This window comes from Cygnus atratus, chromosome 1, assembly GCF_013377495.2.
Source record: "Cygnus atratus isolate AKBS03 ecotype Queensland, Australia chromosome 1, CAtr_DNAZoo_HiC_assembly, whole genome shotgun sequence".
Lineage (NCBI taxonomy): Eukaryota > Metazoa > Chordata > Aves > Anseriformes > Anatidae > Cygnus > Cygnus atratus.
The window spans coordinates 290,015-316,389 of NC_066362.1; the positions used below are offsets into that span (position 1 = coordinate 290,015).

General features: G+C 44.1%; 1 protein-coding gene across 1 annotated transcript in view; it reads left to right on the forward strand.

Annotated features, from left to right (window-relative positions):
• SHANK3 (SH3 and multiple ankyrin repeat domains 3) overlaps positions 1–26,375 on the forward strand; it is a 353,875-nt gene that overhangs the window by 46,449 nt on the left and 281,051 nt on the right. Inside the window, exons 4-8 of the mRNA XM_035569314.2 lie at positions 5,937–6,045; positions 20,987–21,138; positions 21,433–21,600; positions 22,712–22,828; positions 24,391–24,468. Of these exons, the coding sequence (XP_035425207.2) occupies positions 5,937–6,045; positions 20,987–21,138; positions 21,433–21,600; positions 22,712–22,828; positions 24,391–24,468 (624 nt within the window). The remainder of the gene's footprint in view (positions 1–5,936; positions 6,046–20,986; positions 21,139–21,432; positions 21,601–22,711; positions 22,829–24,390; positions 24,469–26,375) is intronic.

Here is a 26,375-nt window from a genome sequence, read left to right on the forward strand (position 1 = left end):
CCACAATCTTCACACTAAATATGGTACTTTTGCTCGTGGGAAGATACACTATGAGTGTTTATTTAAGCCGTTAGATATCTTTATATAAATATGTTTATGTTTTAATTTTTGCGTATAGGGAATTGGATGTGATGCTTTTACTGGCTTCTGATTTTTTTTTAATATTATTATTTTGATTTGTATCCAACTGTGTTTGGGCAGAAGCTGAAATTCAATTAAAATTAAAGCGGAATAACATTTTAAATAGTGTCTTTATCACTTTAATAAATGTTCCTGGAACGTACTGGACACAGAAGAAGAAAAGTAAATTTATCAGTACATATCTTTTGTATTTAAAGCTGACTGATCTTTTAAACAAAGGGAGATTTGGTTTGTATTAGTGTTTCTCATTACATATTCTCAAAGGTATTTAAGTGACAGAAAATAAGTAAGTATCTGGTGAGATTTCAAAATTGCCTAAGCGATTTAGGCATCTGCTTAGCTCCCCTTGATTTCTGTGGGAGTCTGACATTTGCTCTCTCTCTTCATGTCTAGTCACCTTAATACTTTTGAAAACCTGGCCCCAAATCCTCAAGTTCTTAGAATAATGAGATCTCATTCCTTTCCCGACAGGATTTTATTCATAAACTGGGGGAGGAAAGCAAGCCTCCTTACTCTCTCAGCTCTCAAATCTCCTTTTGGCTTTGAGCGGATCAGTCCAAATTATAAGGAAAGTATCTATGTTTCTAGCTAAATTGAAATGAAAAACAATCTGATAGGAAAGCTTTTCTATGCACCATAAGCTGAAAAAACAACATGGAAGAATGTAAATACCAGCATTTGCTTCTTTGAAAAGTGGTTATAGTGTGCCCAGCATGGGATATGGCCGTGACATATTTATAGTTTTTGAGTTGATTTACAAAGCCAAGTATGTCTTGCTTCTGGTTTCAAATGATTCAGAAAAAGCATGCTTGAATTCATGACTATTAGAGGAAGGGCCATTTAATCAATACAGTTTTCTAAATACTTGGAAGTATGGACTTAGCATAAGCTGTCACATGGCAAACACAGGTTTTAACAGCTGTATTTTTGCAAAGAGAGATACCCTTAGTGTAACCGAAATCTTACTGAAACAAAGACATTAAAGCCAGGATGAAGTTGCTGTTAGTTTGGCACTGCTGTGTGTGTCGTGGTTTCAGTTCAAGCTGTTAAACTCCGATCAGCCCTGTGCTGTGTTCCTGGTGTGGTGTTGGTTCAAATGCTGGCTGAATCGTTCAGCTGCACTGCTGGGGATGGGCCACTGCGCCAAAAGAAGCTGAGACTGCCCTGCAGACTGTGGGCAGATGTCTGCCTGTTGTCAAGGGCCCGCATCCCCCTCTGAGCTGGGGCTGCTTGAGAGGCTCCGGGACCGTCCTGCATGCTCTGCCCAGGGATCCTGGAGCCAGCCAGGATGAGCATGGAGTCCCACATGGCATTCTGGTGCTGGAGGCATTAGTCTGCAATGGCCAGGTATGTGAGAGGCTGCCAAGGACAAGAGCGCCTGGATCTTGATGCAACAGTTTGAAGTATGCACTGACCAAAACATCTTAATTTGTAATATCCTGTTCCTTTCCGTAATCCGATTTCTGTTATTTCTCAGATCTGGCTATTGGCAGAGTGCTGGAGAGCTCTCTGGGAAGTAGTTGAGTGCCTCCCAAGTATGTGTGCTTCGAAACAGTGGTCTCTCTGTGGTCATTGCAAAATTTTAACTCCAGTGAAACAGTGTCTTTCTCTAACTTTATTCTGGAAAACAGCTCAATTGATTTAATTATGTACCTCTCCATTGGTGAAGAATAAGAAACTGAAAACTGTGTAGTAATATGAAGCTCTGGGCAGCTACGCTTGTGAATACTGCTGCTCCTCATGCCTGTAACAAAATTACATGGGTTCCTCTGGTTGCTGCTTTGCTGCTCAAGCACACAGTTCCAAACCTGCTGTCTTTTGGCAGTGAAATGGTGCAAGGTGACCCTGCTCCTGTCTGCTTGTCCCATCTGCTGACACAGTTCACTGCTTTGGTTGTACAAACACATCTTCCAGTAAGGTCATGCTGTAAACTCAATCAGAGATGCCATCTCGGTTGCGATTTTCTTTTTATTAGTCTGTTTCCTCGTTATATTTTATTTCAAATTTGTAAGTGGAGCAAGGCTGTCATCTGATCCTGTGATTAGACATGTGATTCTTGTAACATCTATAATTATGCCTCAGTAAATGGTCTTTTTCATTATCTGTGTTCAGTTTTCTTAGGTATTACCCTTGTTTTCCAAGGTCTAGGACCGAAAGTGGAGAAACAAAACTGGGCAAGGGATGATCAGAAGCTGCTACATTATGTTCTGTCCTCTCCTTGTATTTTTAAGTTTGTGAACTGCAGTGAACTCTTAGCTTGGGCACCAAGATGCACATCTGGAGCATGCTGCTAAGCAGTTATAAACTAATGGAAGAAAATATTTTTCTATTTATTATTTAACAGGTAAAGTCTATGGACTTGAGAGATTATTTTTGAAGCTTTGCTGTAGATTTGATGTGAGATCTTGTGTAGATGAACATTCTTTGTTCTTCATTTGGAAAGACAGGATAGTAATGGATTTCCCCCAAACGGAAATTCCATGTGGTCACCCATTAGCGCCTGTGTGGTGCACAGGACCTTGATGATTAACAAGCACCTGTAGTGTGAGAATGCACATCCCAGAGGTGAAGGTGCCTCTTTCTGCATTCTCCTTTTACTCATGCACTTTTATCTTCAGTATCTTGCTAAATATAGAAACTATCATTAAAAGTTGACATAGCGCATCATCTTCCCAGTGTCAAAATATGTTTTACCTTCCTGAGCACCTACAATAGTAGAAGTATACACTAGCACACTGCTGATGGATGTAGATGGTCTGGATGGGATGTACTTCTGGGTTGTAAACAACAGTCAGTAGTAGAACCTCAAGAGCAGTTCAGTTTAGTACCTGGGATGTTTGGTAACAACCTAAACCTGCAACTGTAAGAAGTCACTGTTGCATGCACAGAGGTGTGTTGTCTGCCTGAGCAGAGAGCTCACAGAAGAAACTTTCTTGTTCCTAGGGATGTGTATGTCCATGTGCATGGGCAGAGGGTGCTGGCACCACGGGGGTGGGCATGGGCTCATCATTGACATGGACTCAGCTCTGTTGGCAAGGATCTTGCTGGGACTGTCAGTCCTGTTCTTGGGTACTGGGGCTTACCATGCATGGAGCATCATCTGTTGGGTTAGGTTAGCATCATCTGCTAAATGGCTGTTGGAAGGAGAAGGGACATATGGACAAACAGGAGTTGAAAGAACAGGGTTCAATCTGCACAATTGGGTGATAGTTGAGAATAGGCATTTTGGGATCACATCCTGGAGGTGGTCACGGAGTTGTCAGTCTGTGCTGTTGCTGGCAGGTGGCTGTGAGTTCCTCCAGTGTTACTGCACTTGTGCTGATGGAATACTGAAACAGGAGAAAGATTTTTCTTTTAGTTCCTCATGAAACAGGAAGGAATCTGGGGGAGAAGCAACACCGAGTAGCAAGGGTCAGGGAGGTGTCTTGTCATCAGAAAGGCAGCACTTGTGCACTGCTGCAGTTGATGCCAGTTGCACATGCCCATTTGTGCTGTGGGAATCAATTATGCCATGGGTGCACATTTCCAGCTCCTTCCGCTTCGGGTGACCAACTCTTTTTTACAATTTGAGCAGTTTCCCTCACTCATGTGCACTGTCCTGCTATGGTGCTGGGTCTGTCCTGGTGACCCCATCCAGGCTAGAGAGGCTCTGAGGAACATGAGGGAGCATCTGGGATGTGCGAAGTGATTAGTATGGGGAGCAGAGGATCAGCTGTGATATTGGACATCTCTGGGTAATACCTACTCCTGCCCTTGTGCCCCAGGAGAGCAGTGCAGTATGGGAAGCCAACCTTGTAACCCAGATGTGTGCTTGTGGCTCTGTGCCTCATCTCATGCATGACTGTGGCACTGACACCCCTGCCCAAGTCTGGGTGTCACTGTGGACAGCTGGAGTGAGCCGCTTGAGTACTGGTATGGGTGCTGTGGAGCTGCATCGCTGCAAGGTTTTGCCTGAGCTAATAATCTCTGATGAGATGGAGTTAATGTTGCAGGGGGTGGTGCACTAAAATGACAAGAACTTTACGTATCATGATCTGGCTTGTTTTATGGCATGGGTCTGTGGTGCCAACCTTAGAAAACGTGCAAAAAATGTTTAGCTTTGCACACTAACTACATAGAGAATTTGGTTAACCAGGTAAACAGCCCAGCATTAATTTGCCTCATCTTTTGACAGTCTCATCTTGGGGATACTTTCTGTCTGACTTCTTAACGTGGTCTCCTCAGCATGCCAGAGAAAGAGCACAGGTGAACTTTACAGGTCCCAAGTTTGGGGATTTGCAGTGTCCTCTGTAGAATTGCTTCTAAAAGTATTAACTTTTCCCCTTAGAAAATTAAACTTTGGCAGGAGCAAAATATTACACAAGATAATGCATAATGAAATTTTGTTTAGAAAGTAAGTCATTGAAAAGAATCATAAATGTTTCTGCACTGTGCTTGGTATTTTCAGGTTTTTTTTTTCAGCTGAAAAACTTCAAAATGAAATTTGAAGTGAAACACTTTGGAATTCATTTTGTTTCATAAAAGATATCATTCTTCTGTGTCAAATTAAAGGAAAATGTTGAATCTTGAGTTTTTTCCCTGTATGGAAAATCTACTCTGCTCAGAAGCATTCAGCCAGCAGTGCAGTGTTTCACAGGAGCTACAGCTATTCCTTGATTCTTGATTGCAGGTTGGCTGGTTGGCTAAAGCATTTCCCAAAGTCTTCCCTCAGCTGCTTGCACACAATTTTTGGAATGTCAGACACTTTCTAGCCTTCCTTTCCTAAAACTGGCTGCTGCAAGGCTTAATTAAAATCAGCTAAAAGAAAAACAAAAACAAACAAACAAAGACCAACCTGCAATCAAAGATCTGAAAAACTGGACTGGAAATGAGTATTTTCACATTGTAGTCTGTCCAAGTGCTGTCTGCCTGCCTGGCAGAGCTGCAATTTCTAGAGTCTAGAAATTTAATAAAATAATATATTCATCAAGTATAGCTATCCAAAAGAGAAAAAAATGAGGAAAAAACCAGTAACCTACAAACAGCCAGGCAGACTTAGAGTCTTTTGAGCACTCAGTCCCCTCAAGAGAACAAGATTATGTCTCTGGCGAAAGACAGAAAATTACACCAAGAATAAAACAGAATTTCACAGCAGGGAGTGCAACAGCCATACCCATTACACTGTACGATTATAGTCGGTGTTTGAGTAGCTTGATCTTTCTTGAGTGTTTCAAGTTCAACAGGCAGACAGATGATACAGCCTCAAAATGATTTACAAGAGAAGATGCGACACTGCAGTGGGGACACAGACAAAGCCCAAGTGTGCTGTGCCATCATTGGTGCTGCTTAGTGGGTGGCTGGCACTGCACCTTCCATAGCCAGCACCGTGCTGCATGGTTGACAAATGCCTTGATAGATGTCTGGTGATGTGTCTGTGTCACAGCCATGTACAATGTGCGCCTGCCCTCGTGGTGTTTGTGAACAGAAAGCGTGCATTAGCAGAGCGTTGTGGTGTGGACAGAGGGTGGCTTCCTTGGGATGGTCCAGCAATCCCCAGTCTTGAAGAGTGGGTAGGAAGGACCACATTCCATGTGGACTTGTGGCATATCCTTGAAGAGGGTATTTGCCTTGTAGGGCGTATAGTCTCAGGGACCTAGGAATGAATAAGTGTCCTGGCTTCTAGTGGGTGCTGCACCATTATCCTTGCTGGTTGCCTTGGGTCTCCTGAATGAGGATATTCCTCTGGTGGCTTTTTTCTTCCCATCGGTGTGTTAACACTATGTATTGTATGTTTTCCTGGGGTGTCACGGCTGCAGGCAAATCTGAAGAAGTTCATGGAGTACGTGCAAATGCTAAATGCGGAGAAGGTCTGCAGACTGCTGGAGAAGGGACTGGACCCCAACTTCCATGACCCGGATACTGGAGGTGAGATTGGCCTCTCCAGACAGGGGATGATGACAGGGCAGGGTTGGGGGAAAAAGTGTCCAGGGGATGCAGTGGGAATTTGGGGGAGTGGTTGTTCTTGAAGAGGCATAGCAAATGATAATTTGTCTGAAATGTAAGGTTTGGAAGAGAGGTATATAAGCTGGATTTCTTAGTAGTGTGTCCTGTTATGACACTTGGGTCTTGGAGGTCTTGGGAACATGAAGTTACAGAAGGTGCTTGGCAGAAGAGTGTGTGTGGGGAGGGAAAGATGAATAGTCTGGGAATATGACATAAAATGAAACAGCTGTGGGGCTGTGCATCTTTCAGAGTCGGATTCTGGGGAGGACAAAGCTTTCTCTGTGACTGGCATGTTGGGTGAACACAAAATCTCTTCATGAAGCTGTCAGAAGGTTTAAGAAATGTTTTGGAGGTCAAGAAAATAAAATCTTGGCTTCTGGATGCCTCATTTTTTTATTTTTATTTTTTATGCACCTCAGAGAGGTCAGGCCTTTGGAGCACAGGCTGTTGGGTTGTCTGCAGGCTCCTGGGAATGAAGAATGAGAATCACAATCCCATGCATTTTCCTTATGGACAGGATCATGAGGGAGGATTCTCATAGTCTTGTTCTGAGAGAGGAGCTACTGTTTTTATTGTTTCTGTTTTAAAGTAATGCACTTTATTGGTATTTAGCATAGAGTTGAACTTTGTGTGAATTATGGGCATGTTTCCAACCCATGAGCAGACTCCAATCTGATGATTAATTTTTTGTGTTTCCAGTTCAGTTCGATGGCTTTTCAGGTTGTTTCTGAAATTCTGGCTACCTCTGTAGTAGGAGTTTTAGTGTGTCCAGACTGTTGTTCCACACCAAGATCAGCTGGCACAGTCTGCTGTCATGCACTCTGTTAACCTCTCTTACCTTCTCAGATAACAGGGCTGCACCCAAACTGCCCCTTGAGAATGGCTCTTGGCCTCTGCCAGCTCTTCAAATGGGAAGGTGAAAGTTGGTTTAGCCAAACTCTGGCAAGAAGCATTCAAACAGTGCACAGTAATGTTTGTGTCATGTAATTTGCTGGTGTAGCCACTCTGTCAGATCTTGCTGGAGTGCCCTGGTGAACAACTGCTTATATGAAAAATGAACTGTTAGTAGCATACAAGCATGATTGCTGATTGCCGTGGAGCATGCCCAAACAACTCAGCTCTATTTCACTTTCATTTTAGCCCAAGACCTTTCAAGCATTTTGAGTGATGTTTCTTTAAAAAGTCCTATGCTCTTCTAAAGCTGATTCAGCTTTCTGAAATATATTGCAGAGTGCAGTGTGCTTGAGGAGATCATAGAATCATAGAATGGTTTGGGTTGGAAGGGACTTTAAAGATCATTCAGTTCGTACTCCCTGCCATGGGCAGGGATACATTTCAGTAGATCAGATTGCTCAAAGCCCATTCAGTGGGGCTGGTAAAGTTTAGGATGCTGGGAAAGTTTTGGATCTGATGTTATTTCACAAAAGGGTGGAGGTTTATAGGAACAGACTCTTGCATGCTGCAAAGACTCTTAAATACAGAGTGGGAGGAAGGAAAACAAAACAACAAACCACCTGATCCAAATAGTTATTTGGTTCCAGTTCAGAACTGAAGGCAAAACTGGATTTTATGAGATGTGAAAATAGTGTTGGAGCACAGGGAGTCTTGGACACCTTATTTTGAGCCCTAATTCTTGTGCAAAACAACTTTATTACTGCTTGCTTTACAATCTGTTTTGTGAACGTGACAGAATGACATAAAACTGCTGTTCAGTATTCATGGATATCTGGGCTTTAAGACCAGATGGAGCTATTATACCATCCGACCTGACCTCCTGCATCTCATTGGATCCTCGTCACCTTGTGTGTGTGTGTGTGTGTGTGTTCACTAAGCAAAGCTTAAACATATTTTCCAGAAAGTCATCAATCTTGATTCAGGGAATAGAGGATCCGTGCTGTACTTTCGTTATTTGGTTAATCACCCTCACTGTTTAAAGTTCGTACCTCATTTAAATTTGTATGCTTCAGCTTCCAGCTGTCGTTATACTTTATCTTCTAGATTAAAGAGCACTTTAGAACCTGTTATGTCTTCACATGAAGGTATTTGTACATGGTAATCAAGTCAACATTCAATCTTCCCTTTCCTAATTAAAGAGGCCAAACTCCTTTAGCCTTCCATTGAAGGTATTTTTTCCAGTTTTCCTGTCACTTTTGAGGTTTACCTGTCACTGCTCCATTTCTAAGGGGTTTTTAAGAAGGCAGGCACCAGACAGCCTGCTGTCTGTCTGCACCATTCATCATGGGCAGGTGCCGTTTTCCCTGTGGGTCCTTGCTCTCTGGTCTCCTGTGGCTGTGGTAGCAGTGGCCTCATTGGGGAGGACCCTGGCAGCTGCACGTCTCTGCGACAGACCTCTACGTCACTCCCTGCAGGGGTTATTTGACCTGTGTCACCTGAAGCATGGTGAAACCATGAAGCAGTTCCTTGTTTGGAAGCTTTGTTTTGGTGAGGCTGGTTTTGCTCCCATTGACTTCCCTGTGCAGCCTGGCTGGCTGATGGGCAGGGCAAGGTGGGAACACGTCGCTCCTCCCATGGCTGCCAGCTGCAGCTTTGCCCCCTGCACAGGAGGATTTTGCAAAGCTGTGACCACAGGGTGCAGCCATACAGGGCAGCACATTTCCTCCCCCATGCAGTGTGTTCACCCCAGGCTAAGATGGATCCTGCAGGATTGCCATGGCTTTTGTTTCTGGTTCTGGAATTGCCCAGCCCTGATTGCTCTTAGCAATCTTCTAAGCTTTGTCACCTACAAATATGATCAGAGATTTCCATATACATCAAGATAAAGATGATGAAGGTAGTGCCAAGTCCAACACCTTGGAGAGCCTCTTCAACACCCGCAACCATGTTCCCCAGTGACCACTCTGACTGCTTCTCCTTAACTGGGTTTTAGTTAATTTAAAACATGTGTAGCTGACATTTTATACTGCTCGTTTTTAATGTCATGTAGGACTCAGCCGAGCATGAGTCTTACATCAATACAGCTATCTGCATCAATCAGACTTGTAATTTACCAAGAAAAGGAATTACGTGTGAGTAGCAAGACCTATTTACTGTAAAACTGGCTGGCCAGTATTAATGACAGTGGTATTCTTCAATGCTGTGTCAATTAAAATCCAAATGAATTTTCCGAGCATTTTTCCAGGATCAGTGCTATTTTTCTGGCTTGTTGTTTTGTGGATCATCTTACTTACTCCTTTTTGAATATTGTCCTTACATTGCTATCTTTTTAGTCTTTTTGAATGTCCTAATATTTCAAAATGTATTAAAATTTAACTTTATTGGCCCAGAAAGACCTTCAGGAATAAGTTAAGGAGGATGATATACAACATTCACTAGATGTAAACAATTTATTCAAGCTCAGGTAGCTCATGCCAAAAATCCTTATTTAGTAATAAGGAAAATAATATTTCCATGGTAGCAAAATTAAAAATAAATTATTGATCATCTTACTTTCTGTATTTATTGACAATTATTCATTATCTGCTTAGTTGACTGGTTTGCACAGGGCATAGGAAATTATTTTGGTATTATCTAATTTAAACAACAGTAACAAAACCCCTCTCAGTAGTCTTTTGCCATGCCGAATGCAGTTTTCTTTACTGTTATGTCATTTGTTCTTGTTCTTGCCCTTCATTTTCTAATTTTGAATTCATACTGACTGTTATTTCATCGTGGCCTAGTGTTAGAGTCTTTGTAACTGCTCTTATCACTTCACTGCTGACCTGGATGGGGAACACAGCAGTGGTTCTCCTCTTCAATTTATGGAGCAGTATTCCTGAAACTGTTCTTCAAGAATTCCCAGTCACCTTTTACTTTTTCTTTTTAATTTTAAGCCTCCCACGTTTCCTACGATAAATTTCCTAATCTAATTTCCCTTGGTTGACTCCCTTAGGAAGCATCAAATATTTACCTGGCTGGTTGGGACTTCCATCTCTCCCCGTTGTCTTTAGCTGACGAGGCAGCAGTCAAGTGTTTCACAGATTTTTATTCCTTATGTTGAAATCTAAAGTAGCATTTACCTATGTTGGAGCAAAACATTATCTATAGAAAAGCAATCATTTTTTCCTTTTTAGAAAATGAAATGATATTTTTTTGGTCGTTGGATGGGACAGCCAGCATTTGCTCTCAAGTTGAAGTTGTCCTGATAGTGCAAGTGTTAATTTATATAACTTGGAGATCAACACTTAAAGGTTAATTATTTTTTTTTCTTTACTGGTCTGTAATAAAATCTCATGAAGGATATTTTAACTTGTTACTTCAGACGCTAATCTACATGAATTTGTGGCCCTGTTCTGAATCATTGCTGGCCATATGATAGATGATGGGATTTTAATGTGAACTCTTTTTCTGGGCCTCCTTGCCCACTCAGTACTTTCTCATTCTTAATGTTCTAAAATGGTGTAATTGTCTGTAGATTTCAGTAATGACAATTATATCAAGATTCTTATTACCAGTAAAAGCAGTCCACATCCTTTTTGCTGTTATCCGGTCTCCTAGTACTTTGAAATGAGCAAAGAAAAAGAAAAATCTTCCTCTCATTCTTTGTCAAATGGCCTTAATTACTTTTGACATGGTGCATTTGTGCTGTATTTCCCTCTTTGGAATTGTTTCACTTGTGTTCTTGGTTTAATGTCTTTCTAATTGTTCTACTTATTTCTCAGCCAAGATCATTATCTCACCTCTCTGTGAAGTGTAGGTTGTTGACTGAGAAAATCCTCTAGAATGGGCCAGTGTTCTCTAAACCCAAGTTTAGTAAAACTCAATTTTGCTCTCATGCGGCTGGCTGTTCACTTCTAGTGTTTTCTGAACAATGTCTTCTCCTGCTTGTAAGACTGAAGGGATCCCTGGGATGAGCACATGGACTTTTCTTTCCATCAACTTCCCATCCATGTCCTCATGTCCCATTACTAGTGAATTTCTGTCTAATTTCACAAGCTTATCCAACATTAAAGGAAAATGTTGGGCTGCCCTCACCTTTTGTGTTAAGATGTAACATAAATGAAAGTGCCTCTGTACAGGGATGCAGCATGGGCTGTGCACTGATTCCTGTTCCAGATGATGGTGAAGGGCACCCAGATGCCTTTCAGCTGCCAGCTCTGAGGCAGAGTCGATGACCTGCACTGGGCACCTCACTCTGGGCAATCTGAGACATCAGTGTGGACCTGACAGATGCGATGCAGGGCTGGCAGGAGACTTGTCTGCTACTCCAAGTAGGATGGGCATCCTGCATTGCCAGGTGGGGTCCTTGCTGGGGATGGCTGCATCCCACCTGTGGGCTGCTGCAGGGTGGGCTCAGCTGTGCTCCATTGAGTTATCCACCACGCTGCTGTAAACCGTGCGGGAGCCTATGTACCCATGAATAGGAAACTTAATTTGCGGGCTGAATTCCATGCCTCTGGCTTTGGCTTGAGGAAGACAGTGCACTGTTTTACTGTTCACCTCTCACATCAAACAGTCTTTCTTGATGACTTTTCTCAGGGCCTGAGCATCTCATGAATCTTTGTATAAAATAGGAGCTGATAGTCTCACTGAAAGAAAACAGAAATTATAGGCAAGAAAATAAAATACGTTTGTCTATTTCTGATTTCTTTTCCACTTCTGGCCATAACAGTAATGATCCTTCTCCTTGGGCTGCCTCTAAGGCTGACTCTTGAGTTTAGCTGTCCAGCCAACTTCCTCTAAGTTTTCATTTTTTCAAACCTTATATGCTAGTGTAATGTGTGCTTCTGATCCATATCTTCCAGTTGTCACCAGATTGAACTTCATATGCAGGACTGTCCCTCTCCATTTGTAGAAGGGAAAGCATAGTGCATCCAGCTTGGCATAGCTTTTCTATTTTTACAGTTGGAATAGATCCATACCTGAAAAGAAGGAATGAGTTTCCCTATGGAACTTCTATTTGGCAGTCCTACTTTCCTGATAGGAGTCTTCACGATGGACTCGTTTACTAAACTAGAATTTCCTAAATTTCCGGTTGAAAGATGAAGAGTATGCAGGGATCCTGTGCTGCAGAGTATGAGAGCAGATTTATGGATTGTATTGTCCTATGACAGTATTAGCAGTCAATCATGTTGGTATTGATGTAATACATACTGTAAGTTTTAAAAGCTGCACAAATCATAGACCCATAGACTATTTCGGGTTGGAAGGGACCTTAAATATCATCTAGTTCCAACCCACCTGCCTTGGCGGGGATGCTACCTATTAGATTGGGTTGCCCAAGGGCCTCATCCAGCCTGGTCTTGAACATCTCCAAGGGTGGGGCATCCACAACCTCTCTGGACAACCTGTTCCAGTGCCTCACCACCTTCTGAATGAAGATCTTCCTCCTAACCTCTAATATAAATCTCCCCTCTTTTAGTTTAAAACCATTCCCCCTTGTCCTGTCATTATCTAACTGAACAAAAAGTTGTTCTCCATGTCCAAGTCCCCTTTAAGCACTGAAAGGCCGCAAGGATGTCTCCCCAGAGCCTTCTCTTCTCCAGGCTGAACATCCCCAGCTCTCTCAGCTTTCTTCATAGGAGAGGTGTTCCAGCCCTCTCATTCCTTTAACTAGAAGCCTCTTCCTGTTTCATAATAGTGTTGTTGTTGTTGTTAAGAGCCTTATGCTTTTTTATTTGAACCCTAGGGTATTGGACATACCTGGTGAGAGAGGATTGTTTTTCTATTTATTTTTCTTTAAAAGTTTTCATATTGGCTTTTTACCATAATGTCTGAGGACATTATGGGAGTCTGTTGAGCAATATGATTGATGTGTGTCAGTTGTGATCCTTTTTTGTGGCATCTTGTTCGTGGAGAAAATAAATATGCATATGTTCAGGATAACATTTTATTTTGGTAAGCTGTAAAGTAAAAATGTTATTGTTCTATGTCATTCCTGCTGTCTTTGTTAGATAAGGGTGATGGATGGAAGAATGTTTTCATAGTTTTATATTCCAGGGGTTTACCCAAGTCTCAGTCTGCAATGCAGGAGGTCTGGTGGAATGAACATGTGCAGTCCCCAAGGTTAAGCAAAGGAGGAGGACATTGGCTTGCCCACACTGGAACACCAAGATTGTAGGATGCAGGAAACCTGGGAAGGGAGAGAGTTGCTGGGGATGAAGACAGTGAAGTCTCATTGTAGGACACCATCTCCTTTCAAGTCCCTCTGGAAGCAGACAGTCTAGAGAGAAAGAAGAGCATTAATTTAATATTTAATATCCCTCTCCAGAACGGGGAAGACCGTAGAACTGAACGTGGGTGTGGATGTAGACTTGAATCCTGCCAAGACTAAGCTGATTTAAAAACTGGCTTCTGTACCTACAGTTCTGGACAGAACCTGACTGGTTTTGTAGGAGCTGCCTTTTTTTATTATGTTTGCTCTTAAAGCCTACCTTCAGTCTGCAGGGAAACCTTCCTGTTGAAGCACAGGAGCCTTCAATGAAGTTCTTACCTCCTAACCCATCTGTGAATCTACAGTGTGCCCTCCTCTATGGTGTGGTGGCTGGCAGTGTTGTGACCTGCTCTCTGAAATGAGGAGTAATGCCACGACTGGGGTTTTCCTTCTCTGGGAAGCCAGGGTGAGGGGCAGGCTGTGCCTGCTGTGGAGCTGTTGCAGGTATGGCTGTGTGCAGAGGAGAGACCTGAGGTGGCAAGCTGGAGGCTGGACAGGAACCAGAAAACTGTGGTTCAGAGAGAAGTTTTTTTCTGCTACTGAGCTACATGAATAATTTCTTGTGGAGACAAAACTTCTTGTGCTCCCAAGGCATCTCATCCATTGGAATTTTGCTCCTGCCACAGCAGGTCTCCAGTTCTGTGGGGTTTCTCCCAAAGGAGGGGCCCATCTGACCAGAGACTTTTGATGTTCCTGAGTTAAACACTGCCAGTGCATTGCTCTTTCTCATTTGTTACTTAAAGACTCAATGGCTAGTTTGCTGCCAAGTCAAACTTCCCCTCTCCGAGATGCTTCAAAGCCTTAGTCTGAGAAAATCTGAAATAAAATTCTTTTATTTGTTGAGAATACTTGTACATTGAATTTTTAACCCAGAGCTTTCAGATTTATCAGTAAAGTTATGGTAATGTGGGCAGCTCTTCAACTAAGATTTCAAGAGAAGGAATAAATAAATGATCATTTTTTCCAGTGCTTGTTATTTAGCAAAGATAGCACTTATGCACAGCAGCTTTTTCTATTTTTAATTTCTCATCTCTGCTTAACAAAATCACTGTAGTAAAACCTTTCTTTTTTTAGTCAAAACAGCATTGCTATCAGCTATGCTTTTTTATCTACTGAGTCTCTAGGATAAGTTTATCAGTGGTATAGCAAATAGGCCCTGACACCAAATGCTTCTTACTGTGTAGCCAGGTCTTTAAAAGCTTGGATAATTACAAACACCATTTATTCTCCTTCCTCCTACAAAACTGGGGTTTCTTCTTGAACCACTCATTTGCAACGCAAATGGTTCCTTCCTCCCAGTCGGAAGGTGATTTAAAACTGCTTTGCTGATTTTTAAGACAGTGAATACAATATTACTGTCTCAAAGACTTTGCAGTATAGATCCCTAATGAAACTGATTCATCCTCTTCTCAGTTTCTGTAACTTTTTATTCTACTTGTCTTGACCTAGGGAAAAGAATATCACTGCAGAAATTATTTATGGGTCATTATCCATGACTGTTCAGCATAGGGAATTTAATAGTCTTACCTGCAACCTGCTAGGTTTTCCAGAAAGCAGAGGTTTCCCCTTGCTTGTGAGCTAGTTCGTGTAAGGGAGAGATGTCAAATAACCCTGCCTGAGGTTTCAATTCTAGCAGTTCAGAAAGGGGATCTATCTGTGTTGTAGATAAGAGTGAGACACTTTTGCCCAGTTGTTCTTGGCCATCAAAATACCTGTGTTTACTTAGTTTCTCTTTCCAGCATGTGCTGTTCTCTCTCTTTGCAAGGCACGCAACCGCCTTGTTGACAAGTCCTGGTCCAGGATTTGTTATTCAAATTGTCCCCTGTAGGAAGTAGACATTTGCCTTCTTCTGCCATGATCGTTGCCTGTTTGTATCTCACACTAATGCTAAATTTACTGAAGATGCAGGGAGGTTTGCAGCCTGTCCACACCAGGGTGTTGCATGCTTGTCCTCTGCTGAATTGTTCTGAATGGAACCATTTCTGTGCACTCCACCTGGTGTCCCTGCCTATGGCAGGGGGGTTGGAACTAGATGATCTTTGAAGTCCGTTCCGACCCAGGCCATTCTGTGGTTCTACGTGTTATGGGAGGTTTCCTGAAGTAAGTAGGACGTGCCTATTTCGAGAAATGTTCTTCTGCAGAGTTAAATCCATCTAGTGTACTTTGAATAATGCAGGCTGCACCATAAAATACTGTGTGATTTGTGGTGCCATCCTCACAGCAGAGCCAACAGGAAAGTACAGTGCTGTCTCAGCTCAGTCAAGCACAAAGCTTGGTATCTCCACTTAAGCTGCTGTTGGGAGTGGTTTTAAGCTGCATGGAGGCAGCTGAAGCGCAGGGACACGTTCCCTTCTCCTAGGTCTGCTGAGGGGGAGAGAGCAGATAAGTGCAGTTTCTTAAACCATCACAGCCCAATTTGCCATAGTTTATGTTTCAGTGTTGCAGGATTGCTGGTGAGATACTCTAGGAAAGATTAACAGTTTTTGAAACAGTTTAAAAGAAAAAGACTTGCTCTGTAGGCAAATTTTAAGGGTGAAAAAACATACTTTAGAAGTTACTATTATTCTAAAATAAGACCCAAAGCTGAGTATTAGTTCAGAATGGAGAAATGTGAAAGCAATGCTCAATATTTAACAGGGTTGCAACAGGGGAACAGCAACAATGAGAGGAAATTGTTGCATTTACAAAGAAATCTTCTTGACGGTGTGCAGCAAGACGGATATGATGTGAGGACAAAGAGCTGCAGGAATAGGTAATTGGGGAGAGATACTTACCGTGCATGGCCGTGCTTTCTGCACCTTCTGCTTACCATTACGGGTAAATGTTTGCCCAAGGCGCTTGGCGCCTGCTGATCTCCTGCTTCGGCTGTGCTGTACTGCAGACTATCTGCTAGCTATGGCATAATGCATTCAAGGTATAAAAGCAGCATTACTTGATTAAGAACCTGAATAACTCACTTTAAAATATGATATGTTTTCTGTTGATTTGAATTTTAAAAGCTGAAAGTTGTGCTTTGGTTCAGCCAGCAGTTGTGGCCTAGATAGGAGAAACACTGGAAGAAATTTCAGTGGCTTGTGATTTGTAAAGTTATGGTTCGTCTCAGTTTAAAGTCTGTTAGTACAGTTGCTTTAAGCCTCTTTTTTTTTTTTTTTTTTTTTTTTTAGCAAACTGGTAGCATCACTTTGAGTTCAATGTGTTATGCAGATTAATGAAAGATGATGTGTTTGCATTGAACTGCAATTGCAGATGAAAGGTCATTTTGTAAGGTTTTTTACCCACAGCCGAAAAACAGTACCGTGAGGTTCTACTTCTAGAGAGCATTTGTCATAGGCACATATTTCCTATTATTTGTTATATTTCTGTATAGGAACATTGTGTATACCTTAACCCTCCTCTCTAGTAGCTTGCATGATAACTTTCATATCAAGTCCATCGCCATCTCAACCTGAACAGAGATCCTCCTGTTTCCAAAAGGTTGAAGTTAAGTTCTGGAGTATTTTTTTTTTCCTTTTTAACAACAGCAAAAATCTGTTATCTGAATGAAGAGGTGGTTCTTGCTTGTGTTGGAGCTGCCTTTGGGGTCTCAGCTTTCGTCGCTGCCTTTGCCTCACCGTGTGAATTCCAGGTCTCATACCAAACACCGCCTGCTGAGCTGCCGCAGTTTCCTTCTGCGATGTGTGGAGGAACATCCACATTGCCGTGCTGTGGCTGTCCTATCAAGCTGTCTCTTTGTTGCCGGCTTCTGGGGGGGTGTGTGAATAGCGTCTGCCCTGCCGCCTGAGTCGGTAGGACTGTGCCTGATGCTGGTGGTCTTGTCGGGTTCCGGCTGCAGGAGCTCAGACTTGTTCCTCCACCATGTAGCTTTGTTTGGACGCTGCGTTCACAGAACTGACCAGCCTGAGGATTGCCAGAGTACCTCGTATGCAATTAAAATATAAGCAATGCTTTTCATCCTAAGCTTCTTTTAGTCAAACGAAGAGAACACAGATACAAGACAGAAATATGGAAAGAACACTGCTTTAAATGCAGCAGAAATTAAGTTTTGCAGGCTTTTCTGGAGCTGTACCTGTTTCCTGCACTGTCTGCCCCAGCAAAGAGCTGTTTCCCTGCATCCTGCCCCCAGAGGTGGTTCGGATCTGTGCTGCACTCACCAGTTAGGCTTGTCGATTGCAGTGGTGCCATTTGCACAAAGAAATCCCCATAGCAGCTTAACAATCACCTCCTCTGCTTCTTACCGCACACTGATTAAAGGAAATGTCCACTGGCAGCTTTATAGGTCCCGACCATGTCACCTGCTCCTTCCCTGGTCTGTTGTTTCTTTGACCACTGGTGGTGCTCCCAAGCACAGCTTTCATCTGCTGGCCAAAATTCACTGTTGCTGTTTTTGACTGCAACATTTAATCTCAGCCGTGCCAGGGACGAGGCTCACAGGAGCAGCTGCCATGCATAGGCGGATGCTGACTTTGTTGTGCAAGCTGTTTCCAGTAGAGCCGTTTTTGAGTGTAGAAGGGTGTACTGGTATCAAATCACGTTGCAAGTTCAGCTGTCCAATAGCCCAAAGGCAAGGAGTTCCACCTACAGCTCCTTCTTACGTGCATTACTCAGTGTTTTACACTGTGCAAAGTACAACATGCCATCTTGCTTGTTTTCATTTCCTGTTATGGATCTCATGTGTTTATTAGTTAATTACTTTAAATATATATTTGGATATGCACAGTTCCAAAAATTAGCAGAGTGTAATCATTAAAATCCTAGATTAGATAGAGATTAGATTAGATTTAGTGGACAAATTGCTAGCTGCAGTTAATTCAGTGAATCTTGAAATGCCCAGTTTGGACCTTTCTCAGTCTGGAGTTCAAGATATATATATATGTATATGTATAATTAAATTTGGTACATTACCAACAGAAACTAAAGGAAGATTTGTTTTCTGTGTCTTTTGTCTCTTTGAAAAGTTTGTCTCATTTAAATTGATATTGAAAAAAGACCACTGATTTAACTGCATGTAGGAATGGAGGAAGATGCTTGGATCAGGGACTGACAAAGATACTTCAGTTCACATGTACAACGTGAAGTTGATAGCATTCTCTGAGTATTCATAACAGCACATGGGCCAAATGCATGCCTTCAAAATAATTAAAAATAATCAAAAAGAGGGAACAGATTTTACAATAATAATGGTGTAAAAACAGTAACTGAAAGTTAGTGATAATGAAAATAAAGCAATGATATTTGGCAAAGAAAATAAGTGATGGTCCTTGAAGGACTGTAACCTCACTAGGCTCTCCTCTCTAGTCATTCCTTTGGCTTCAGCTGGAGGTGGCCATAGCTAAAGAGCTGGGGCATGAGAGTTGGAGAGGTGCAAAGCAGTTGGAGCAGTTGGTTTTGGTATTGGTGAAGTGGAGGAGAAAGGCTCTCCTGCCCCAGGAACTCCCCTGTGGTCACTTACTGTTCATCTCCGTTGGTGTGTGTGTGTGGGGGGGGTAAGGTTGAACTGGGACCCCTCGTCCCCATCCTGCCTTGGGGGAAAGAGTGGGCTGTGTCTAAACAGACATTGCATCGCAGTTGCCCACCTCTTCCAAATGGCAGCAACCACAGTGACATCTCTGCATACTCCACTAAGGTCTTGTGAGAACCTACCTGGGCTGTGTCTGGCTTTTTGCTTCATGTCAGCAGTGCATCCATCTGTAGGTGTGCCAAGCAGTGGCATTTTCCACAGTTCTTGTGCTGTGTCTGGCACTGCTCTCTCGTGGTGGTTGCATGCAGTGTGAGAAGGGATGTGGACTTTCCATCAAATGCTAATTTGCTCAGCTTTTGCTGAGCTAAGGAAATATTTCCACTGCTTTTTCTTAGGTGACGTTGTTGGCCACGTGGACACTATTACGTTGCCACATAATGTATATGTTATTACAGTGGTAATTACCTTTATGTTTAAAATGAATCCCTTATTTTCTAACTTGAAAGTATTGCACCTGTCCTCTGCATCCATTAGCCAATGGATGAATTCATTTTATTCATTATACCCTTGACTTGGACACATATGCAAAGATATATTCGTATCTGCCCAGAGAGGTTGTGGAGTCTTCTTCCTTGGAGAACTTCAGAAGCTTCCTGGACATGGATCTAGGCAACCTGCGCTACGTGTCTCTGCTTGAGTTGAGCTGGATGACCTCCAGATGTCCCTTCCAACCTTAACTGTTTTGTTATTCTGTGATATATAACAACAGTGTGTGTATGTGTCTTGTATCACAGAATCCTGAGAGTTTTAGCAAAGCCACAGAACCCCGTCCGACCTCTTCCTATCTCATTAAAAAAATTAGCTAATAGCAATGCACTAGAATTAATATTCACTTGCTTTTTTTTTTAAATTGTATCTGAAACTGTTTTGTTATTCTCATTTTAATAGTTATTTCTACTAAATAAAGTTTTTAATTTATGTGCAAATTAGATACCTTCCTAAAAAATACATGACTTTATTTCTAGCTGATGAAATCTAGCTAGTGTCCACATTGCTCCATATATGGTATGGGGGGGTTGGATGGGAAGACCTAGAAAATTGTTTGAGAAAGGAGACTTTTTTGCTTGTCCGTACAAGGACCACAATAGGGTGTCTGCAGATGCATTTGCAGAGGGAGGCAGTCTGTGCTTCTTGCGAACCCATCAAGGTGGAGCTTAGCTGACAGATGAAGGCTGCAGTCAGGTGCTTGACGGACAGAGGTGGCAAGTCCTGATGGAAGGGGCAGTGCCCGTCTGGTGCAGAGGGGTCTTTCTGCTTTTTGGAGCTGCGTGCACCAACAGAGAGCAACAGATTTGCACTAGGGCTCTTGCTCCCATCTGCAAAGCAAATGCAGAGAGTGGTTGGGGGGCTGTTGGGGGTGCACTGCATGAGGAAGGCTTGTTGAAGGGGATGTTTGTAATTCTTCCACTGCCTACTCTAATTATACCCCTAAGTGGACTAAGTCCTAATGCACTGGGCACTCCTGGGAGTTGGGACTGTTTCTTGGTCAGAGATTGGACTGCCAGTCAGCCCGGCGAGTTTGTGTGGGCTCTGTGTGCAACAAGTCAGGCTTGTCAGTGGTGAGAGGGTTTGTCGTGTGGGTGCATGGGCATATCACCTCTAGGGGACGAGCGTTTCATGTTTGGAGCTTGCTGCGGTCATGTAATATGATGAGGACCAGCCACAGGACAGCTGTGTGTGAAAGGGCTCAGGACAACTCCGTGTATGCTGGCAGTGGTGCTGGGTTGCACAGCTGTGCATCTTCCCCCAAAACAATAGCCCTTGTCCATGCTTTACGCTGGGGACAAATGGAACAAGGATATCCTTTTAACCCTGTTCTTCTTTTCCCCTTTGTATAAATGCTGTGCCCAGATGTGTCCCTTGTTGCAGTGTAAGAGCCGGCAATGATGCTTCTGCCATTTGTTAAACTGACAGCACTTTCCTTGCCCATCTCCTCCAGATTCTTATCCCACACCCATACAAAATTGATGGTCAGTCTCCAGCCCATTGCCAAGACCTGCTACATCCCCATGTTTGGGAAGATCCACTGGTGTCTGAGTGGGTTGGGAGCAAATGTGGGGCTTAGTGCAGCTCCCTTGAGGGGAGCAGGGAGCACCCAACATTGCTGGAGCCCAGGCAGGAGACATGGCGGTGCTGCGATGCCCATTGTGTGCATGCTCACATGTTTCGCACCCCTCTCTCTTGGGGTTCTGCAGAGTGTCCCCTGACTGCAGCGGCTCAGCTGGAACTTGGTGCCGAGATGATCAAAGCACTGCGCAATGGGGGAGCACACCTGGATTTCCGGACACGGGAGGGAATGACAGCTCTTCACAAGGCTGTGCGGTGCCGCAACCATGCGGTGCTGCTGGTGAGTCATGGCTTGGTCCCCTGTGCCCCAGTGCCAGCCGCTCCACTTCCCGACTTGGCCTCATGTCACTGCCCGCCACATCAGTGTGCCCTCCTGGGACTGAAGTACCTGTCTTGTGCTGCAGTTGGGGAGCACAGCTTGTTACAAAAATGTGGCACTAATGATCTGAGTCCTGGGGAGGGAAGGGGTGAGCACCACCTGCTGCCATGGCCGCAGCACCCCAGTCCCTCGTGGGGTGGGTTGTCCTGTGTGGCTGCCTGGAGCTGCAGGACAAGGGAGGCGCTTCTCCTGCAGACGCTGCTGGACCTGGGTGCCTCCCCAGACTACAAGGACAGCCGAGGGCTGACGCCCCTGTACCACAGTGCCATGGTCGGGGGGGATCCCTACTGCTGTGAGCTCCTGCTGCATGACTACGCCCGGCTGGGCTGCGTGGATGAGAACGGCTGGCAGGAGATCCACCAGGTGAGACAGACAATGGACGAGGTCCAGCTGGGGCCACCACTGCCATACTGTCAGTGAAGAGGCCTGTCCTGTCCCCACAGGTGCCGCAGGGATGCGGTGTCTTGTTGGCGGGCAGTAGTGGCACTGCATGGCAGGATTGGCTGGCATGGGGGGAGGGTCGTGTCCTGGGTCCTGTCTGGGGATTTGCTTGGGGATTGCCGGTTCTGTGTCCCACCCAAGGCCTAACATTCAGGCTGTTTCATGCTGGCCTCAGTCAGTGGGGTCTGGGATCCTCCCCAGATTACAGCTGTGCCAGGACAGTGATTTGGGACCTCGATCAAGCCTGAGGCATCCTGATTACAAAAACACAGTTATATCCGCACCTGGTGGCACAGGGAAGAAAGAGATGGGCTAGATGGGTGAGGGGACCTGAGCTGGCTTTGTACTTCAAGACTGAGCTCCTTCTGGAGAAGGGGGAGTGTGCTGGCTCTGCCTCAAATCCCCTGGTCTGGCACTGTAAGGAGGGCAGGCTGCCTTTGGGCCTGTGGCCTCCCAAAGCACTCAGCTCTCAGGCCTTGCAAGGTGAATGAGTACTGGTACATCAAAGGACAGATGGATAAGAGTGAAAAAACAAGAGATGAGTTTGTGATCTTGATTTGTGGGAAATGACTCTCCTCCTTCCTGCCTCATCCTGCATTGCCACGGCTGATCTTTGAGGTCTGCTCATCCTGGGATGGACCAAGCACAGACGAAAACACCACACTAGTTCTGGATCTATTGCACTCTGCTTTGCCTGCTTGTGCTTCAGGGCTTTTTTCAGCAGATAATTATTATTGATGTAGCAAATGATCTGGAGGAGGCCCTGATACCTGCATGATGCTGAGCCCAAATTTGCAATCGGTGTAAAGGTAATTTATCTGATAAGTGTTTGTGTATATATTGCTGTAAGGAGGAGCAGTGAGTGTGCTCGGGTGTTAATGGAACTCTTCAGGTTACTGTTCCTGTCTGATAGAACTTTTCTAGCACAGATGAATCCAGAAGAGGTAGGAGGATGTTACAAAGTTTATCACTTCCCTGCTGATCTCTCATTTTATTTTTCTATTTCTGTTTTCCCCTTCTGCATTTTGAGCAGGCATGTCGCTACGGCCATGTTCAGCACCTGGAGCATCTTCTCTTCTATGGAGCTGATATGACTGCACAGAATGCCTCAGGAAATACCGCTCTTCATATTTGTGCTCTCTATAACCAGGTACTTCTGTGTGATTCAGGGCATGAGAACAAAGAAAACGTAGATGAGGAACTAGCCTGCCTGAGGGAACAATGCTGGGCTGGGGCATCTTCTGATTGCTATTACTGTTTGCAGGCCTAGAAAAGTTTTTCTGAATTGTATACACCCTCTATCTTGGGATGAGGTTGTTTCTGTTTGCAGCACCAGTCTGATGTTAGATTTCTCAAGAGCCTGGTGGCCAGGGGGAAGAGTCTGTGGTTCAGTCTAGTCCCATTCCCAGAATATTTTTGCTGATTTACTGCCTAACTTGTTCTGTAATTTTTCCTCTGGTTCCTATTCCTTATTCACACCAAGTGCAGCGAGCCCCCATCACTGGCTGGAGGGAGCGGTTTGCCTGGGTGGAGAGTGCTAATTTGGTCCAGGTGCTTGCATGTAACTTTGGGGAGGGCACATGCCCCAAGCAGGGCTTGTTGGGTATGTCCTGTGGCTTTTGCAGCCTTTGGGGCAGGCATGTGGGCTGGGGTGCTATCCCTGACACAAATGCTCATAATGGTGAGAAGTTGTGACATGGAAGGTTCAGGCTGGGTGTAAAGAAAAGGTTCTTCACTGAGAGGGTGATCAGGCATTGGAACAGGCTCCCCAGGGCAGTGGTCACAGTGCTGAGTCTGCTGGAGTTTAAGAGGTGCTTGGACGATGCTCTCAGACACATGGTCTAATTTTTTGAGTGATCCTGTGTGGACCTAGGAGTTGGACTTAATGATCCTTGTGGGTCCCTTCCAGCTCAGGATATTCTATGAACATCTTATTGCCAATCTCTGAATTTTAAAGAAGGGTGACCAGGCAATGCAGAGTACCCTGCCCTCAGGGTCACTGATCTCAGTTCAGAAGAAATCAAGGGTGGTGGAAGAGACCTCTCTGATCTTACCCTCCCACTGCTCTCTTTCCAAGATGTAGAGGTCAATATCTAAGGATTTCTCCTGTAGGTTTTATTCCTTCCTACAGATTTTATACATTCTATTTTCTGTTTTTGCTATAAAGAGGATTTTTCAGATTCCAAGATGCCGATGTTTTAAAAGGTGAATACTCTTATAATTTGCAATAGAAGCCGATTTGTGGCTTGTTATGTGATGGGTGCACTCTGCAGACCCAGGACTCTGATATCTGGGTTTATGCCCACTGGGTTGGTTAGGCAGGGCAGCATTAAGGAGTACAAGGGCCCATAAACATGTGGAATTAACAGCACAGAAGTACAGAGCATTCAAAACAAAAGTGATAAAAGGCTTTAGGAAATAGCAATACCTGGGAATGTGTAGTGGTCACTGTGCCTCATAGGTGTGGTCTTGGACTGAGTATAGGGCTTGATTATGGTGGCAGCACCTATAGCTGGCACACAGGTAGATGGAATTGGTCAGCTTGGTGCCAGAGGTAACCAGTTCATGGGGATTCCGAATCCTTTTATATTCCTTGCTCTTGCCAAAGGAGGTTTTCTGAGTGCAATGAAACCATGTGGTTTGCTTCTTTGTTGTCACCAGTCTGCAGTGCTAATCAGTCTCTTCCTGTTTCCTCCTTGCTTGCTTTCCCAGGAGAGCTGTGCTCGGGTTCTCCTCTTCCGTGGTGCGAGCAAAGAGATTCGCAACTACAACAGCCAGACGGCATTCCAGGTGAGACAGTGAGCTCTGGACCCCAGTCCCTCCCACAGAGCTCCTCTGGCATGGGCAGTGGCAGCCTCTGACATGTCCCCTGGGCATGCCTGGGATAACATTTACTGGAACAAAACCATTGATTCAGGACGCCTATCCTGACACTGGAGTGGGAGGGAGGAAAGCGATCATATTGTACATGGGAAGGACTATGAAGGTGGTATCTTATGGTGGGAAACTAAAAGAGCTTTGCTTGTTCTGCCATGTGTAATGGAGGTGGAAAGGAGGAATTATTGCTCTCTGTAGAAGTGTTGCAGTAAATGTTAGTGAGGGAGCAAAATCCCCAGGAATAAAGGACAGTTTTGCAGCAGAAGTGCACCTGAACTTGCTGTTAATAAACTTAAAATGGGAGTTAGAAGACCTCAAGCCACTATTGAAATGGATTGAAATTCTGGAATAGCTTTCATGTAAATACGCTAGGTAAAACAGATGGAAAAGGGAAACTTGGTCACTTTGCAGTGTGACTCCTTCCTAAGTTTGCAAGTCATGGGAAAGTGATTGCCTGCAAATTATCACAGGCTGCAGTCTGTGATACAGGAGGTCTCTTCCCTTCAGTCTGCTTTGCCTTTCTTTTGAAAAGTTCTTGAACTTGAAATAGCATTTCTGCCTGTGCTTTTGTTGAAGCATAATCTTCTACCTGAGGACCTTTCAGAAATGTTGTGACTCATTGTCCAGCTAATACTAATCTTCAGGTGTCCCTTGAGAGCAGAGCGTGTCTGTCAGCATCTTAATCATGTACTAGCTCGGGTAGCCTCAGATGAGCTCCCTAACCATTTTCCCTTTAGAAATGCATTTCTTCACTCTTTCAATGTTGTTTATAGAGGCTCTAGGCCAAAGCATCTCAAGCATGACCATCACAATGATGTTGCACAGCCCCTGCAAGCATCATGAGTGGCTGCTGAGTGATGCCTTATTACAGATGCAATCGCTCTTGTTCCATGTGTGCAACTACAACTGTTTGAGCAGCAGCATGTCCTGGGAGGAGAGGGCTAGGAAACTGGGCAGATATTCTGCACATGCTGGAAATCTGCTACACTCGGATAGTGCTGTGCCAGTGTTGTCTCTTGCATGGAGGAAGTGGGTACTTCTAGTGAGCCTTGTGTCCTGAGGGATAATCTTTCTTCCAAATGAACTGAATACTTGTGTAGCTTGAATGCCGTAAGTACTCAGGGGGAGCTGAAGTGCTCTCTGACATAACCTGCCTGCTTACTGGCAGCCACGGTGAACTGGCTGTGGTTGCCTCAGAAGAACCTGCTGCCTGCTGTGGGAATGGTGTTATATTCTGCATCAGGATATTTCATTTAAATTTTAAGTACATTTTAATGCAAATTGAGCAAACAGTCCCAAAAAGAGTACGTACAATGATGGTAAGTACACATGTACAAATTAGGCAGCTGTGTAGAGATACCAATTATTAAGCTCTCGTGTGTACATAACTAATAATGCATATGTAGTTTCGGGAAATGATTATATAGCTTATATTCTTAAAAGTAATTTCTTTAGGAAGACTGAGGCCATGTTGCTTACAAGCTGTGTTATGTGTTGGCTTGGATGCTAAGAGAAGAAGGGGCCTGGAAGGTCAAATTGAGCATTCCTTATAGCCTGTCTGGTATTTTGTCACATGTGGGAACTTTAACATAGATTTGTGCCATGGGGGTACACCAGTAATAGAATAAATTCACCTAGTAAGTGGTTGTTGTCTCGTCACACCCGGTGAAGCTGTGAGTGTCATTTGTGTGATGAACTGCAGTTGTCTGCAGAGAAGGGAAGGCTTGTCCTCCCCTCCACAGTGGCCCAGAGAGCACAAGGGGACTGGCTCCGGAGGGGTGCTCACGTACACAAGTAGAGTGCCACCACAGACAGCTTTG